This window comes from Streptopelia decaocto, assembly GCF_964273445.1.
Source record: "Streptopelia decaocto genome assembly, chromosome: 1".
In the NCBI taxonomy this organism is placed as follows: domain Eukaryota; kingdom Metazoa; phylum Chordata; class Aves; order Columbiformes; family Columbidae; genus Streptopelia; species Streptopelia decaocto.
Window position 1 is genome coordinate 24,608,504 of NC_138663.1, and position 19,703 is coordinate 24,628,206.

The window sequence follows — 19,703 nt, forward strand, 5'->3', positions numbered from 1 at the left end:
GGACAGCATCATGTTTTTCTGCCATTGTATATTTATGGAAAGAGAAATGGTATTTGTGGGTTCCAGTGTTTACCTGAAGCCTGGTAGCTTAAAAAGGGAGTTTTCCAATTTATGAGCACATGAGGTGTCAAAATTTTAATCCAGAAGAAAATCATATAGTTCCCAATAAAAAGCTTTTTATTTCTGCAATGTCGGGAGAGACTGGTATTTCAAATATTATATATAAATTCCAAGGAGATAACTGCATTTTCCCCACTGTTGCTTAAATTGTGCTTTAGCACTTTTCATTCTGAACTGCTTGGTAGTAGCACTACTAAAAGGAATTTTTTTTTCTATGAAATGTGTCAAGCATTTTAAAGTCTTCACTGTCAAAGTAGTCTCTGTTTAGTATCATCTAAGTGAAGTCATAGCATCCCAGAATCTTTACCTCACAGTGCTGACTGAAAAGAGCAAACTAATATCTATTATTCTGAATTGTTTTTTAGAATGAGTACTTTTGTCAGACTGCAAGCAAAAATCATTTTCTGTGAATGTCACGTTATCTACTTTTCATGATGCCTGGGTACAGAAAGCCTCCTTCATTTCCTCTGTTTCCAGGCAAGTGTGATGCCTGCGTTTGGATTCAGGGCACTGTAGGGATCTGCTGTAGCCCATGGACACAGAAAGGCACTTCCACAGGGCAGTTTGCAGAGCTCTGGAGGTGAATATGCCCCTGATAGTTTACACTGGATCCATACGAAATACAAGGGTAACGTGGTCACTGAAAGTGGCATAGTGCAGTCACAAAGACAGACACATTTAATTTGCCGTTTCCCTTTGGAGCATTTTCTTTTCTATTTTTTGTAATTCATGAACAATTTGCATGTTTTGACACATGGTGTGAAAGAGCTGTAACAGCTTTACAGGCTTCTGAAATGCATTTTCCAGTGTCTGGAAGACAAGGGCTGGTGTGAGACTTTCCTGAATGTTTCTTCTGCTGCACTAGGACCTCAGACCTCAGCAGTTCTCACTTTTCTCGGCTTTGATTTCTCTCCCACAGAAATTAATGTAATAATGCTAACCTCACTCGTTGGATGTGTTGTGAGGAGTAGTTTATACTGAGGTTTATAAAGCACTACTCAAGTGTCAAGCAATGTTCCTATTAAGAAAATAATGCTAGGTAAGTTAGGACTTGTTAAGCTGGTTTTTTTTCAGAACTTTGATGAAGTTTAAAAATAGTGGGTTTATTTGAATTACTTTAGGGATTTTTTTTTTTAAGATCTATCTGTGAAGAATTTTAAAAGATAATTCTGAATAAACACTCTGAATAAACATCTCCTGTGTGCACAATTTGAAGAAAAGTGCTAGACTAATTCATTATGACAATTTCTGTGCTTCATTTCAAATTGCAAATAGAGATACCAGGCATAACGTATTTCCTCATGCGTTTGCTAGATCAGATGTATATCTTTATACTAGTTCACAAGGACTTTAAAATACCTACTAGTGATGATGACAACAAATGTTGTGAAAATACTTACAACGTACAGCCTTTAGCGTGGAAATTTATGCACCTTGTTCTACTTGTGTGTTTTCTTACCATAAAAACACACAACTATCTCTGCTGAGGTCTGTATTCTTTATGAAATTAAAGTTATATCAATTCAAAAGTAGCTTTCCAGACAGTGAAAAGAAATACACAAGCAGCCAGAAGTAACCAAAGCCAAGTATCATTCCTAAAAGAGTTCACTGCTCTTACCACCCTCTGCCACTCTTCCCAGAAGGGAGCTATTTTCAACACTGGGACTCCAGAATTGGAATTGCTTCGGTTGGCGGCTTAGTTCATTGATTTGTTTTGTACCAGTGTGACATTGAGCAGGCTGTTTTGACTGATTCCATCAGTGGCAGTGTATGACCTCAAAACAAAAGTAGAATTTTCATATTAACAGGACCTCAGCCATTTAAGCTTTCTAGACGACGAATAATTTCAACACCCGGCTGGAAAAAGAGTCACCAGTTTTTCAATCTAATTGCAGTGTCATGTGCTTCCAGTGACGTGGAGAGATGTCTGTGCTGGATGCCCAGATGCTTCTAGATGTTCAGAATGCTTCTGAGTTGATTTCAGGTCTGACAATGTAAAGAACTGTTTCCACAGTCAAACTGGATGCTCAAGGGAGAGCAGTGCAATTGAGACTTTTTCTACCACATCAACATTCACATTTGAATTCAGATTTTCACTTTTAAAACCAATCTCTTAGTTGTTCCTGCTTACTGTGGTTTGCTTCACATCATGGAACAGTTTGTATTCACAGACTGTTGTGCCTTTAGAGGGAATTAAACCAAGAGATGAGCTCCAGGGGTGCACCTGTATGTGCTGCAGCCACTGGTAGCTATTTGGTCCATGGGTTCGGACTAGAACTAGTCAGAAGAATTCTGTTTCAGAAAGTACAGAGAGTGGGTTTCTGCTCCTCAGCACCAGCTGTTTCGCAGTTGTGCTGCATTACCTGTTTATATTACAATTACATTACATTTGAATCGGAGCACTTTCTATGTTTCTGTTGCATCTCAAGGATTTCTTTCTTTTGTTACTTGGAATTCTTTCAAGGCTAAAGGATATTTTTCTGTCTTGACAAACACTCCCACCTTACATACCAAATAGTTTTCATGATATGACATAAATTGGATTAGTAATTCTCAAGTTGCCATTGCAGTTACTTCACAGGTTCCATAAGTACTGGCATGCATATTCACAAACGTTGAAGCGCTCTGGAGTGCAGTAAAATATGACTGTTAAAGAATCTAGGGACATCGGATCTTCCAGCACACCAATAACCATTTATACTGTAAGTGAAATTTGTTTGCGGGGGGGGGGGGGGAAACCCACACGTTTTCTTATTCATATTATGAGTATCTTGCTCATTGGAATAAATGGAACTGTCTTCTGTGGCTGTGATGTTTGTATTACTTGACATTCTTCAACATTTCTTTATTCTTAGCAGGCATAATTACAGTAGAAGTTTAGCTGATTTTTTTTCATTCCATCTGTTGAAGGCTTATTTAGTTCTCTTTCTCAAGAGCACAGAAAGTACTAAAATGAATCCGAGAATGTTTACAGCTAGGTTTCTTATGACCCAGGTCATATTGTTGTCTTGAATCAGTTTTCTCTCTCTCATCCTCAACTGAAGACAAGAAATGGCTTAATCTTGCAGGGTTAAATAAAAGAAGGAATGTGGTGCAAGGCAGATTCCTTTTATGCAAGCACAGGGATGACTGAAAGTGCCTGTGGGCATTTGGTCCCCATTGGCTCTCACAGCGAATGCAATGATGCCCACAGATAGCCTGTATTGTTGTCAGTTAAATGGGATCATGAGTGTCTGAAAGGTGTTTGAGAATGAACTGAAAATCATTTTCACAAGTGGATGATTACTTCTGCCACATGTTAACCGAACTCTATCAGAGTGGCCCAGATTTTTGAGACTGCATTAATTGCTCTTTCAACCTTGACTGAGGTTTCTCTCTAAGAAAGGCCTTTGCTGGACTAAACTGCTACACGTATTGATTTTTCTTTCTGTATTTTTTTCATTGTTTGTGATAAATGAAGCCTTTTACAAGCAGAGAATTTATCATTCAAGATGTAGATAGATTGCTTCATTCCTTAGAATAAAAAGGCTGGTCTAAAAATGATCTCTGTAGAAGTAGTAAGTCCTTTCTCATTTCTCCAGCAGTGAATAGCTCCAGTATTCCACACTCAATTATGTTTTTCAGCTATTCATTAGTGCTGATTTTTTCATCAAAAAGTAGAACCCTGCACTCTCGCAGCATGGACTTAGAGCAAATAAGCTGCCATCTTCTTTCCTGTGTATGCCATCACGTAATTGAAACTGAACTATAATATTTAGCAATATGGTTTTGCATTTTTGTAGCACAAGGAAATGCACTTTGAAAAATATTCAACTGTTATGTATTTAAAATATAGTGATGCCCAGACTTTTTAAAGAAAATGGTTGTTCAGTTTGTTTGTTCTCTTTCTGGAGGAGAAAAGATTATGGCTGACACAAGATGATATAAAAAACATTTTTATGTAGGTGTTTCTGTGTTTTATAATGGAAATGTAATTTCTTGTATTTTTATTTGTTTTCCAGGAAAATGAGCTTTAAATATTTAATGCTTATTTTTCTACTATATTGTAAGCATTGTGAGGTATAATCAGGTAAATCTGTGACTACATACAAATCCAGTTTTTACTTTTTAATTTGGGAATCAATGAAGAGAAAGAAAGCAGTATTAAATAGTGTCAGGAAAAATAAAATCTTAGAACTCTTTTTAAAAGCAAAAGTCTCAGGAAAAAGATTGCATGGTTTGTATGTTTGGTTGTGTTTTCATATTACTGCAAAACTGTGTTAGAAAATCTTTACATTGGGGTAACACTTAATGACTCAACGTGTTTTCTATTTTCTATGTGCTGTATAAAAGCAAGTGTACTGGTCTTGAGTCACTGGAAATTATGTGAGTAATATAAAAAGACTGAAGAAGGCAACCAAGCATATACATACTAACTGTAAATGTGCTTTCTAATGTGCACATGTACAGATTGAGATGTTATCTATACATATCTATTATATTAATATACTTTTACCAACTAAAAATCTGCTGTCTATATCTGCTTCTATATATATCAGAAAACCAATCTTTCCTAACTTCTTGTCAGTGTACTCATTAAACACTCTCAAAACATGGTCTTAAACAGAAGTCAAAATAAATCAATTTAGTAATAAGCAATTACTATATCAGTGCTCAGATACAGGGGAACCGTTTCAGTATCTTCCTTCTCAGTGTATGGCTGAACAGTAATAATTCAAGAATTATTTTAGATTATCCCAACTCTGGAAGCTGAATTAAAGTGAGAAAAATTGTACCAAATGGTGTGGTTCATTTTTAGAAATATGGAATTGGCTACTTCTGAATATCAGTTTCTTCTTTGTATTGCACAGAATATTTTACCTAAAGAATTTGAAAGAATAGCTGCTGTGTGTTTCTTGTTGCTGCTGAGGTTTTTTAAAAACAGTCTGAAGAATTAACACAATGCATCTTGTGCACGTTTGTTTGGATGGAGTGAACAAGGCTTGTAGGTGAATACAGATCCACATATGAGTAGAGAAATAGCAGGCTGCAGCTCTGTGAGTTGGTGACTGTGAGGGTCTGCTCTGGATTGTGGTGCTGACATTTACCTCAGACCTGTAAAAAATTATGCACTTGCCCATCTTAAAAAATAAAACATTCTTCAACTTAGCTCTAGGACTTAGTTCGCTTCTGAATCTGTTAACCTCTCAATTTTCTGCTCCAGCGGTGAAACCCAAGTGTCATTTAATTCTGGAAACCATCTCTTTTAGACTTTTTTCTGTTCTAGACATCAACTGCAGTTTCTACAAAACGTAGTATTACTGTTCAAATTTAACAAGGTTCATAGGTCCTTTACTTCCCTTTTTTTCTTTCCAGTGAAAAATAGATGAGAAAGAGAAGTTCAAGCAGGATTCTAAGAGTCTAGGATGTTTGGCTCCTTCTGGGTATAATGTTAGACTCTTAAGTAAGAATTAATCTCCCTCATCTTTCAGGAGCATGCGCATTTAAAATGAGCACAGGATATATCCCTTGTAAATGGCTGAAACTTTCTACGTTAAAAAAACCTGTCACCATTAGACATGGCACTGGAATAGGGATTAATAACATAAGATTGTAACTGTGTGTTTATAGTGATTTGTAAAACCAATAACATAAGGCTTTGCACTTCTCTACTGCATCCCAGCTTTGTGTCATGAATGTTTTTTTCTTTGTTACTTAATCTTCTCTAAGACCAGCAGATTTTAAAGTCAGATAGTTCATGTTCCACTCCCTTGTCTCCCAAGGAAGCTCTTATTTACCACCTTCGTTGGAAGTGACTTATAGGAGGAATAAAAAGCACACATTGCTATTTAATTTCTTTTTTGTATACTTTCTTATTTCATAATTTTGAATTTACTGTAACTTGTCATAGTTCTGCCTATACTGCAGGACCATATGTGGTATATCTTACATGAAAAGTAACTTAAAAAGAAACCAACCTTTTCTCAGATAGCAAATATTCTTTTAAGATCTCTTATTTTAAAAGCACCTTTCTATACAGGGCTCCACTAATAATGAAAAAGAATGGATTAAACCTGGTGTTTCTAGGGTTGGGTTACTCATTTTCTGCTGTGTTCCCATTAGAACTTGAAGTGACTACTGCTGATGATACCAGGATTACTCTCAATCCAAGAAGACCCCTCTGTTAGTCTATGGCTCCTTTGCAGTCATTTAAGTCATGGGAACACAGTCAGGATATCTTTGTACTGTAGCATTTGAGGACTGTGTATTCTCAGTTTTTACAGTCCATGGGGCAGTTGTCAGTTGTCTGACAAACATCAGAGAAACCTACAGGATATTCTGAGGGATGCGGTGGCAGAATCACCGTGAAGAACAGGGCAGGCTTGGGACCGGCCACTGTGGAACCTTTTATTTTTCTGCCCCCCAGTCATTAATCTTTAAGGCTGAGTAAAATTCATCAATCATTTCCCCCTCCACTCTATGGCAACAGTAAAGGGGTTAAGGGGGCAGTTGCAATGCGGTATGCTTTGGGGACAGTAAATGCTCTGATTTAGGGGGACAGGCCTGGCTCTTTTGAACCATACGTGAAAAGTAAAACACTTCATATTTTACAGGGGAATATGCACCTGTCACTGTGGACTGTTTCCTTAGTTGCAAAACATTATAAACCTTGAAGTAAACCCTAGTAGGCCCTTTTTTGGTACCTTTTCTGACATAACCCTTACTTGCTCTCCTTTCTTTTTATTGAGTGTATAATAATCACAGAATTAAGAATTTTAAAAGGTTGTGGTAGGATCTGGACTATTCAAAGAAGGCTACATCACGGGGCAATCCTGTACACAAAGCCAACTGTCCTCTCTCTCATATGAACAGAAAGCAGAAAAACCAAGGGAGGCAGAGTTTCAACATAGGTGTAGCAGGAGCTGAAGAACAGCAAGATACCAGTGCCGTAGTAATGAGGGAGCTGCTACATTATCTGACAAACCACCACAGTTTAATAGCCATTACATAATAACCGTCCTTTGTGATACCTAAAGTAGGAAAGAAAGAATATGCTTGAGTTTATGCCCAGGAGAGGTGGAAAAAGTGTTTTGGCTGCATCTTACTTGCCTGTTTCACATGAGATGTTGGTTCATTGCTCTGTTTTTCAACTGAGTAAAAAACCACCAGGCAACAAAGCCCCAGAAGTGATCAGAATTAGAGAGCAGCAGACCCTGTCCTCTTAACCACAAAGGTACCTGCCCATCTACCAACCATCCAACCAACCATCTGCACTCATAACTGTTATAACTTCTCCGTAATATATGTGCCAGCATCCTCTGGAGAGTGCCCTGTGAAGCCAACTTTCATTGGCCTAAACAATTCGGATCTTTATTCTGCCTTTGACCCACCCAGTTGTGCTAGATGCCCTGATAGAAGCTGGGCAGCTAGCAGGGACATCTCCTGGGTAACACTTTGCTCTCCTATCGGGTTTTAAGCAGGTGATCCTTACCACTCATAGGCTCATGCTTACAATCCCACAGCTCATCCTTTTCCTCTTGCTGTCTTTGTTAACAACACTACAACATGACCACAGTGACACAAAAAAGTGTCACTATAGTGCCATAAAACGTGCTGCAACTTCTTGAGTAATGAGGGTGCTTCCTTTACCACCAAACAGTATAAACATCTGTGGTTTTGTCATCTCACTGTTTGACACTCCTGATTACATCATCTCGTTCAAAGTCTGGAAATTGCTACGGTGACAAGGAGTTTTTTGTAATCTAAAAGTGTTTGTAGTGAAGTGTTTCTTTTTGGGAAATTAGGTTCTAGTTTACTCTGGAAACAAACAAAAAAAATTAATCTTGTGTGTCTGCCAGCATTTTGTTATTTGAGCCTTTTCCCAGTTGGGCACTCTGACTGACTTCTCACATGGAAAGAAAAAATAAAAAAGAGGTGTTGGGCAGTTTAACTTTTCTAACATTCGTTATTTCTGTGTAGTCAAAAGTGTTCTACTTGAAACTATTTTTTCTACTTTCAGAGGCAATTGGTGAAATATAAGTGATAAGCAGGCTAGCTTTCTCGAATATGAGATCTTTTGTTTCTACTTTTTGTCTTATTTTGAGTAATAAGCAATATCTCTTTGCATTTTTGTGATCAGAGTAAATAGAAGAAAAATCACTTCTTAGATGTGACAGCACTAAAGAAGCAGCAGAGTAGGAAGAGCAAATGAATACACTCATTTGTGTTGAATCTTCCTAATATTATGCTGCTTATTAATGGAAAAACATTCTCTTTATTATTTCCTTTGCAGATATTTGTATGCTCTAGGACAGAAGGTTTGGAAGCGGTGGAAAAAACGCTACTTTGTTCTTGTTCAGGTTAGTAATCTGCAATGAAATTTCATTAAAAAGTACTCTTGGACTGTCAATTTTCTTACGCGTGATTTCTGAAGCCATTAGTAAATCAGTATCTTAAGTCAACATATGCAGTGACGTTAACATGAGATTAATAGAATAGGTATAGAAAAGTAGATTTTGAGTGGCCAAAACTGAGAAATGAGTGACTTTCGTGAGTCTTTGGAAAAATAATTATTTTCTGTTTGTGCATATCTTCAGATTGCTGTTACAAATTTGATGTTACAATCTGAACCAGTTCAGAGAACATTGTTCTTTTGTGTTCTTTGTTTTGTTGACAGAAAACTGTTAAATTGTGAATCTCCATAAACATCATACAAAGGATGAAGCCTGTTAACGAGGCTCTTTTAAGAATGAAGGCTTCTAAAACTACTTTACAGAAAGCCTGATTCCTTTCTCTACCGCTCTGTCAGTCACACGAGCCTGGTCTCCTTCTACCCCTAAATGCTGGAAATTGTAAGGATGTAAAAAAAAAAAAAAAAAAAGAAAAAATCCTGAACAAGGTCTTTAGTAAAGTTAAAAGAGGAGAGGAGAGTATTTGCATATTATTCTTGCTAAGCTCGATGTCAATACAGTGTTCTCCCTGGCCTCTATGGGAATTGTCTTGCATATTGATAATCAGTGAGTAATGGTTATGAGGTTGAACAGGATCTTCTGGGAAGTCTACTGAATTCATTTGGGTTATGATTTTACCAAGGTCCTCTGTGAAGAGACTTTTTGTGGCTTTATTAAGATCCATAAAGGTTGGGAAGATCTCTATATAGGGAAGCTGCAAGGCATGTATGTGAAGGGAAAATAAAGTTACAGGGGAAGAAAAAAAAAAGCCAGGTGCTCCCTTGTCCTTCACGCTTTTATTTAAAAATCCTCCTACTTTATGTTCCCCATTTCACAAAAAACAAAGACTTTGTTCTCCCCCTCTGAGTGACAGGTGTCATCTGCATTTTAAAGTGCACACCTAAGAGCCACACAGTCTTTCTGTGTGAGTGATATGGAGCCACCTGGGAGACAGGTTTATTCCAGCCAAGTTAATTTTAACTATCTTCTGTTTTCTATGCTGAAATTGAAATACTGGAGGAGAATATTACAGGAATTTTCCAACTGTGATGGGATTTAGATATCTATTTCATTTTGAAGCAGCCATCAACTCAATAAGGCTATATAAAAAATACTGTGTTAAATCAATATCTGCTATCCAGACAGCTCTGCCTTGTTTATGTAGTCCAGCCGTGATATATACACTGACAATAAGCTGAAGTCAATACGTGTGAAATAAGCATTCAGTAATGAATGTAAGTATGTTGTATTGATATGTTATTGATGTATTGATGAGTCTTGCTCTATAGATTAGCATTTAGTTTACATTAGTAAAATATTAAGGCCATGAAATGCAGTTTTAAGACAGAGGCTATCAGTATGATTTACACATGCTTTGGAAATTTAACTCAGGTGTGAAATTAGATGAATAATGTTGATTTTTCGGGAGCATGATGTGAGTAATGTACATCTTCGTTACTGCTGCACGTATTAGAACTTGTTAGTGGTTTGTGAAAGAACAGCTCAATGTTATGGGAAGGTTACAGAGTCTGGAAATTTTAACCTCTTCATTATATTTGCTTTTCTTCCTTTTACAGTCCAGTCACTTCTCTAAAAGGTTATTCATTTCAAACTAGGAAAAGACAGGGACATAACATGTTAGGTAAAAAGCCTCAGCTGGACATGCTGTGTTTCACTTCATTTACTGTCTGAAAATATCTTCCTCCAGTAATCTGAATACAGTTTCACTTCTGTCATTTTAATTTCATCTGTTCTATTATTTGAAAAGTCAGTGATTTGGTTCATGGTTAATTTTTTTTCTAAACGCCCCAGCTATGCAGGCTCTTGCTGCTGAAGTCCTGAAGTTGGCTGCCTGGTGATGCCCCATAGCAGGGGCCACAGAGTCAGCCTCCAGGTTTGCAGTAAAGCTTCCTCCCAACACGCTCAACACGGGGTCCCCCTGCCCTATGGGGACATCCCCTAGTGACACTTTTCATAAGTCATGTCCACATTTCTGAGCGTATCTGTCTGTCATGTGTGCACAAATTGATTGTTTTCCTCTTCATTAAAAAGTAGGTAGAAGAGCTGCTTGTCAGTGTTCAGACCTGTGTAAAATTATGAAATTCAGGTAAATGCAGTTATAGGAAAAGGGTTCCCTTTTCTCCTGTTAAGCATCACTATCTAAGAAGGTGGATTAATACTGTTTTTCATCTGAGAATGTGTTCCACCTAATCCTGACATTTGAGTACTCATTATTCCACTACCTACAGATCCATTAACTACTAAAAATACACTTATACCCCATCACAGATCTATATTAAAAAGTGGCATTAATGATTGTGCTGGTGGTTCTTTCTGTAGTGACTGATAGCAGCCACTGATAACAATAAGGAAAAGGGTTTAAGAGATTGTAAATGTAAACCAACAAGGCAAGTTCCACATTATTTTGTTATGACTTTTTTTTTCCCCCAAGCAAAGTTTTCTGGAGTTTTTCTGTTTCTTTGGTGAAGAGACTTTAAAATGTCTCATTTTCAACAAAAAGATGAAGTGCAAGACTGATTTTGGCAAGAAAATGTTTTAATAAGTTGTCTGTTTAAATAAGAGAATGCCTTTGAAATATATTTGGTTGAAAGTAAAATCTGCAGCATTATAATCTCTGTCTTGTTTTAGGGGTAAGGTTAAAAATGAACAGACACATAGATCAGCCTGTCCACAAGCTGTTTTTCAAAACCATAGAGTGGCAGAAGAAATCTGAAAAAGCTGAGCATTCTATGCATTTCCAGAATTAGTGTCTGTTAGCTTCCTTTTTGATGGCTGAGTTTGTCTGTATGGTTTGTGTTTATTTATATTTCTCTCTCTCTCCTTGACACAGTCCATTTAGGTGAATGTACTAAATTTGATGTAGAAAGCTGACACTCAGTTTCAGTTGCCTGACAGCATCTCTCAAATTCTTATATCCAATAAAACTGCTTTCACTTTACTAATGTATTAGTTAAACTGGAATACCTGCTTAATTTTTCTCCCCTGTAGACTTCAGCTGTGGTTCTGAAGACATCAGTTCAGCATTTGAGGCCTGATGGCAATTTTGCAGAGAGAGTGTGACACTTGTTCCTTTTGCTCATACATGCTGTGGCAGGGGATGTTCAGTTGCCATACACTGCAGACACATAGCACAGCATAATCCTTTTTTTTTCAAAAAAAAAGGCTTAAAATAATGAAACATTTTTAGAGCATGATCCAGATAAAAATCACACCTTCTATCCTTATTTTCCAAAAATATAAATCTTTTCCAGAGGCTCAAAAATCTTTCATCAATAGCAGTCAAAGTCACTTGACACCCAGGTAGAGTGGTGTGCAGGTACAGCACCAGCGAATATATGAATGAAGCTCAAATCAGCAATCAAAATTTTACTTCAAGAAGGATCATTCCTGAAGTTGTAGCCAGAGCAATAAGTCTAGGTAACAGTTACCTGAGCAGTCAGCAACTGAGATAAAGATGGTCCATTGTCTATTAGACAAGCTCCGTGCCTGTCCTTAGATCCTTGCATAATTTTACAGATCTTAGAAATGATATCATAGTTCAAAACAAGTCAGCGGGACAGGTATCCTTCAGTCCTTGAAGACGGGAGTTTCAGAGGCCCATGTAAATTCAGTTCCCTTAAGTTTCTAGTCTTCAACAGTCACAAACTCTTTCTCCTGGTCACCTTTTATAGTCTTTCCAGCTCTTCATTTAAAGCTGGGAACACGTCAGTTTCAGTGCTTGCGTTTCCTCTCCCAGCTGTTACATTCTTTTCTCCATCTTTCCAGTCGCTTTTTCCTCAGCTCTCCTTATCGCTTTCTGTTCTGTCTCTGGAGTCTTAAACCACGTAGTGACAGATTCTCTTCTCATTGTTTTATTATTTTTTTAATAATGGTACTTGATGCTTGGCCTACACAGTACAGAGTCCACTGAGCCGTGCAAACTGGAGATAGGTGTGAACACAGGGGCAAAAGATCACAAACTGGATGACAAAATCAAACTGAAGGTTCTGGTACTTAACATCTTTAACTAGAATTGGCCAGATTATTTGTTTGTCTTTCCAACTGCATGATAATTGTGGCACTCCTTATGCAAACAGTACTTTTGGGGTTTTTTTTATCCAGCTTCTTGGAATACAGGACTTTTTTTCTCACACAGTATTCTGAGCAGTTTGGTCAGTACCATAGTACCAAGTATTTCCTTACCGGAACCTAATTTACTTCCTTTCAGTTTTTCATAAAACAACAGCAAAAAATATATTGTATTTCAGGAAACTGCAGAGCGATGTGTTTATGGTTTGGTTTGGTTCGTTTTTTTTCTATCCTTTTGGCACGAAGGGGAAAAAGCATGAAGTTTTACATTGTAAATATTTCTGGAAAAAAATGGGCTTTATATCTTCAGCACAAGTGAAAGCTAATTTACACAGTGGTATGTGTGTTCTGGAATGGAATTCAGCAATTAAGAAGTGCTTTCTTATTCAGGTTAGCCAATATACATTTGCAATGTGCAGTTACAGAGAAAAGAAATCTGAGCCTCAGGAACTGATGCAACTCGAAGGATACACTGTGGATTATACAGCTCCTCACACAGGTACTTTTCATGATTTTGAAGTATATTTGTGTAAAACAGCTAATTCAATTTTTTCATTTTGAACTAGCAGCAAATAAACCCAAGGTTCTTTTTTCCAGCATCTGAAGGTTTTGCAGTTATTACACTAGGATCTTCTAGCATTAAAAATCATGCTTTTAGAAAGAAGCTGCTTGTAAGAAGAATGAACAACAAACTTACAATAGGGTCGCCTGAAACATTGTAGGAATGCATATGATACAAGGAGAACATCATGAATTCTAGTCAGTCTTTCCCTTTGTCTCTTTTTTTGGTGGTGGCGTCGTGTCAGTGTACTGTGAAGTATATTCATAAATTAGTTAAAAAGAAGGTGAATGATCACAGTCCTTGCTGAAGACAAATTACTCGGAGTAATCAAAAATAAATTTGAATATATCTGAAAAACCTACACAAGTTAGTAATTAAATGGCAGAGGGAAATCAAAGTTACACATGTAGAGAAAGACAATTCTGCTCCAGCTATGCAGTGGAGGAAGTGGAGGATTATGGATTTAAGAGACCTCTAAGGTACTGAATGAAGAATGATCTTCAGAAATGTTGGCTCAGTGCCTGGAATAATTGAGAAGGTGAATAATGCTCAGAAGGTGTTTGGAAAGCCAAAACAATGTTTCATAAAAAAATCCCGTGCGCAGCCATGTTGACTGTTGTGTGCTGTTCTGGTTATGCGCTCTCAGAACAAAACAATGGAATGAGAAAGAAGTACAAAGGAAGGAGCAGCAACACTGATAAGAGGTATGGAGACATAAAGTTGATGGGAACTTCCAGCTAAGAAAATGATGCCTAGAAGGAGGGTATGTTACAGAAATGTAAAATAGCATGTGACACAGAGAACATGAATAAGAAATCAATTGGAATTTAGTTGGAAATGGAATTATGGAAGTATTTTATCCTGCGATTTCTGTGTTTATTCTGCTTATATGTTACTTCCATGTGTTATCATATGATATTATATCTCTAGATTTTAATCTTTTTTGTAGGTCATAAGTATCTATAAAATGTTTTAACACCCCCTCACAAACACACAGAGGAAAATCCATAATGTAATTAACATCAGAAACAACTTTTATTTATTAAGATTACCTTCCTCTTTCCTGCTCCAGGTCTTCAGGGTGGTCGAATGTTTTTCAATGCTGTTAAAGAAGGTGATACCGTGATATTTGCCAGTGATGATGAGCAGGACAGAATACTCTGGGTTCAAGCAATGTACAGAGCCACAGGTCAATCATATAAGCCTGTTCCTGCAAGTCAGGCTCAGAAGATTAATCCAAAAGGAGGAAATGTCAACACAGATACATCCCCACTTTGTAAGTTGGCTTTCTTTTTCTTTTTCGGCTTTGGTTTTGGTTTAGTTGGTAAAATATTGAAGCAGCTCCCTCAATGAAGTTTAATTAAGCAGAGCTCCTTCACTAAGGAAATGTGCCTAGCAATTTGTTGTTAGCCAGAAGCTCTTTAACTCAGATTATTATTACCAGCCAGGGACATCCTGACTTGCAGGTCATTACTTTTGTTATAATCCATGAAAATACAACAATTAGCTTCATATTCATTACAGTTGACCTACATATTGCCATGGAGATGGTGTTTGGTTTACATTATATGTTTCAGTATCAAGCCAGCATAGTGTTGAATAGAAAGAGATCGATCTGTTATCAGAATTTTGTAGATTTATCACACATTGTATGTATTAATTATCTAAAAATTACAATGCAGACAGTACATTGTGAGCAGAAAGGCACTAGATGAGCTGCTGGATTTTTGCACCCTCCAGTGAAATATTAAACTACATATAAAACATTTTTTCTTTTAAATCCATTTTAAGTTTTCCTCATCTTTCTCTGAAGAAAATATTTTTCCAAAGAAAATCAAGATAGGTAGTATATATTAGCTGTATTTTGAAATTTTCTTATATATAATCTTTGAAAGTATTCTGTCATGCAGGTACCTGCACATGTGAAGATAATGTTTGTTTGTTTCAGGGGCTAAGGGGCAAGTGCAATCTATCTATCTAGTGCAATCCAAGGATTTCTGTAATAGCCATCAAATGTTTACAACGTAATTGGACTGTATACAATAATCCATCTTTATCATATATCTGTATATGCAGAATGATAGAAGGGAGACACGTTTAGACTCAGCTTGGTTTTATGTCTGAAGTCTATAGCAGGTTGACCCAAAACCATTATCCTCCATCAGTCTTGCCATCACCTGGTCTCATGGACTTCCATTCATCCTGTAACCTTTCAACATTGTGCTGTTAGAAGACAGGAAAATGTGCTTGTTGATCTCAGTAGCAGATATATAAAATCCTGACTGAGCTGTCAAGAACATTGAAAAAAACATGGTTTATGTCACAAAAGCACTGACATCTGTTGAATTTTTAATCTGAGCCAACTGTGAAGGCTGAACTAACTGTGCATCATGGGAGGTGTTACAGTAAAGTATTTTGCAGAATGTGAGTAACACTGCCAAAGCAAAGGTGGGGCAATAGCCAAGGAGTGCTTCTGCTCTCCCCCTCCTGGTTACCTGGGTCTGGGCTGGGGACTGGGAGTTCACCGAGTTCCTCTTCTAACGTTTCTTCTTCATGTTCATCAGTTAGAAAGCACAAAATAGGTGACCATAGTCAGACAGGAATTACTCTTCTTCTTGGACACAGAACTTACATGGAAGTAAAAGCAACTAGAAAACACTGACCACAGGGCAGGGAATGTTATAGAAATAAAGAGGTACAAAGAGCAATTGCAAGTTTAGATATACTGAAAGTATGTTTTCTGAGAGAAAATCACTGATAGTGGTAAAGAATTAAAAAACAAGATTGATGTATCTTGATATTATCTTAGGCAGTTAGGGTGATCAAAGTTCAAGCACAGTTGAAGACATTTCCAAATGAAACATCCAGTGATGAAAAGAGCATCACGGAGGAAGCTTCTGTGGACATTTCAATTATCTGAGTGGATCAGCCAGTGTTGTGTAATTGGGAAGTGCAGGCAATTTGCCAAGTGAAGAAATGCTTTGAGATTAGTCATGAAAATATAACATTAATATTTTCTATCTCTTTGGATATGCCAATGATAAGTGCTATAAAATTTCTCTCCCTATCACAGTTTAATGGTATGGGAATAAATTACTAATTTCATATTTCTTTTAAATGGTATTCATATCATTCTCAGTCTCTGAACTAGCTACATCAGAGGCTCTGTGAGAAAACCAGAATACGATTAATATTAAGCTACTGGTGTCATGGTACATATACACAGGTAATACCAGTGCTTAACCTTAGGTGGCATTGCTCAGTTTAGGAATAATTAGTAAGGTTCTTGGCAAGCAGTTGTTTTGAAATAGTTCTGAGAGGATTTTATCTGTATGTTCAATTAATGAAATGTTTTAGAAGCAGAAATAAAAGACATTTTTTCATTTCACAAAGTTTTCTCAGCAGGTTTGGCATCCTTTTATCCATCATATGCTTTGCCACATGGAAGAGTGGAGCAACTCCACCCTGCTGGCATGTTCCCCCGTTCCCCTGTATATCCCATTCCTGCTTGCCTACAGCTACCCCCATCTTCCTTTTAGAAAGAAAAGTTTAACACTGGGCTCCACCACCTTAGGCAGTCAGTAAATTACCTTTATGCTCTCTCCCATGCTACTCAGAAACATGCAAAAACTAATTAGTATCCTCTTCAAATCTATCCTTTGGCGAAACACCAGCAATCCACCAGTGTGCTGTCCCCAACCTGACAGTCTGGCCATATGGGCCAGCTGCTGTCTCATATCTACCACTTTCTCTCCATCTGCTATTTCATTGTCAGATATTTAAATAATAAGGTTCTCAAAATACATCTGGCCTCTGTCTCTAAGCATGTAGCACTTTGGAGTCCTGGTCAATGACCAGGACTAGAAATGTTCTCGATGTCACTATCTATATGGAGTGGCACTTGAGGGAATGTAATGCATGTCTTGCCACTGTCTTTTGCAAAAAAAGCATGTGCACCTTCATCTTCATCCAACCAGTTCCAGCCTCTTCTGTATTAGAGTCATAGTTCTTACCCTACTACTCTCAGCGTTTAAATCTTTTTAATCCCTACAATACTAGATTTCTTGTCTCTGTTTGCTCTTCTTTCCTGCCTGCCTGAGTTAGTTCAAATTGCTTCCACAGTGCTTAAACTCCTGCAGGGATGTCACTGAGCTACAAAAAAGAGGAGGTCACCACTTTGCAAGGCCAGTTCTTGTAGTTCACCCTAGCAGAGTAAACGCTACAGAAAACGTGTCTTTGCTTCTGGTCTGGAATGGGGCAGAGATGATGCCTTGTGATTTTGTTATCACTAGGAACCACTCGAGCATATGGGGGCATAAACATGGAATTCTTGGTAGTTTTAATTCCCTCAGGATGTGATGATTTAGCTTTAGCAGCTGGACTAAAATTGGAAGTTTCTTGCAAGATGGTAAAAGGCTTATTCAGGTTGCTATTCTGCCAAAATGGATATCTTTCTGTAAAAGGACACCATAAGAATTTGCTAAAACTCCTGCAATAGCTTTTATAAGTTTTCAGTATGGTTTTACAATACATATGTTTGTCCTACCTTGATTTAAAAAAAAAAAAAAAGGTAGATTTTTGCTAAATATGCAACCTGAAACAGTGTAGCATGGCAATAGCAGCCAAAAAACAATGAGTTTGAGTTAGGGGCAACTTGACAGCAGGACAACAAATTCCATTAAGAAGGGAAGAAAATCAGTTGTGAAAAGCAGAAGTATTAGTGTTTCAAAGTTCTTCCTAAATACCTTCCTAATATTTGCCGAGATTGAGGAAGTGTAGAGAATAAAATGGATTTGTGGTTTTTTTCTCACTGCGTGTCACCATGTGGCACTGTCTCTGTCTTTTGGATTTGCATGTAGCTTGAAAAAACTCATTTGTGTAGGAGTTTGAAAAATACTATCACTCTAACAGCTTTTAAAGTAGGGTGTTAAATAATTTTTAAATCATAGTCATTATTAATACCTCATAATCTTTGATGAAGTTCTTGCATTTAAAAAAAAATCCATTTTGTTTCAAAAAGATTTGCCAGTTATCTTTTATGTATATCATAACAGTAAAATAAAATGTAATGTATTATACTCGATCTATTTTTCTACTATTTCCTGCTTTCCTACAGCTGGCAAAGGTAAGATTTTAATTGTTTTTCTGTTGCTTGAATATGTTTGGTAACAGATCTTCTGTTGCTATTTGACAATGTTATCTGTACTATTTAATTCACTTAAAAAGAGGTTAATCAGTCACGGATTCTTCTGTAGAATGAAATCTAGCAACTATTTGTATTTTTAAATAAATGGTTTTTGCTTATTTTGCCAAATTATGTATAAGCATATTCTGCTTTCACAAGCTGCATTTTATTCAATAGGTCACCCTACACATTCTGATCATCTGTATGACCGTATCAGAATGTTGAATCTGTTTCATTGGCAATATCCAGTCTCCTGATTTCAAAATACTTAGTTACTTGTCAGTACTTACACATATTTTCTTTTTAAAAAGGGTAGTCTGTTCTATTTCTCTGGTTAACCAGAGAAAAAAATCAAGCCAGTTAATATAAGAAAGACTCCACTATGTTTAATTTGTACACGAGATCAATGGTAGAAATACATATTAATCCTTCTTCTTTTCTGTCATCTGCCTCATTGTAAATAATGGTTCAATAAATCAGATATCAATATAAGAAGGAAAACTTAGAAGTAATGTAGAAACCAGTCACACATTAAACATTTGATTTGGAAAACTTCTATCTGTGTGTGGATCATTTTGGAAACCATAGATAACTTCACATTGTAGTTTAGTACTTTCAGTAGTGTAGTTGTGTTCATATAAGTTATCTTTTAATTCATGTGTTTAAATGTATGTAAATTGCACTAATTAAGAGAGAGCATTTCATGTACCTATGTCAAAAATGTGAGCTAAGTTTGTCTTTAATGATAGGCTAGTCTAATGCTCATGGAAATATTGTTAGCCTGTGTAATCACATATGCTACTGATCCTTAAATCATTAAAAAAATATACTGCTGTTTCTCAGGGATGATGGTCTCATACCTTACACCATCGATGTATTGTCATACTGTTTATTTGCTACATCCACCTTGGTGAAATCTGTCACATGGATGTGACTCTTGCTTTGACAATGCAAAGCCAAGTGATATGAATTAGTTTCTGCATCTTTCCAGGATGTGATGCTGCAGATCCTTCAGCTTGAATTAAATAATTCTCCCATCCACAAATACAGCTGAAAGTTGGACTTGACATGGATCAATATGATCTGGGGCTAAATTTCTAAATGTGACTGATTATGTTAGCATCATGCCCACAGATCAATATTGAGTTTTATTATGAACCTGACTCTATAATTGGGTTTAATCAATAAACTTTTGTCTCCTTTTCTTTAGAAATTTTAGGTTTGTACTATGCAGGTTTTCAAAATTGCATTTAGGATACACTTAGATCTATACTTTTCTAGTAACGAATATAAAAAGACCTAGGTTTGAATTTAAAGG

General features: G+C 36.8%; 1 protein-coding gene across 3 annotated transcripts in view; it reads left to right on the plus strand.

The window, feature by feature from the left end:
- The window catches only part of CADPS2 (calcium dependent secretion activator 2), a gene marked incomplete at its 5' end in the record, with an annotated part of 304,710 nt that overhangs the window by 180,448 nt on the left and 104,559 nt on the right, over positions 1-19,703 (plus strand). For all 3 annotated transcript variants that reach the window (XM_082042913.1, XM_082042914.1, XM_082042915.1), the window contains 3 exons: positions 8,393-8,459; positions 13,029-13,137; positions 14,273-14,476. In XM_082042913.1, the coding sequence (XP_081899039.1) occupies positions 8,393-8,459; positions 13,029-13,137; positions 14,273-14,476 (380 nt within the window). The remainder of the gene's footprint in view (positions 1-8,392; positions 8,460-13,028; positions 13,138-14,272; positions 14,477-19,703) is intronic.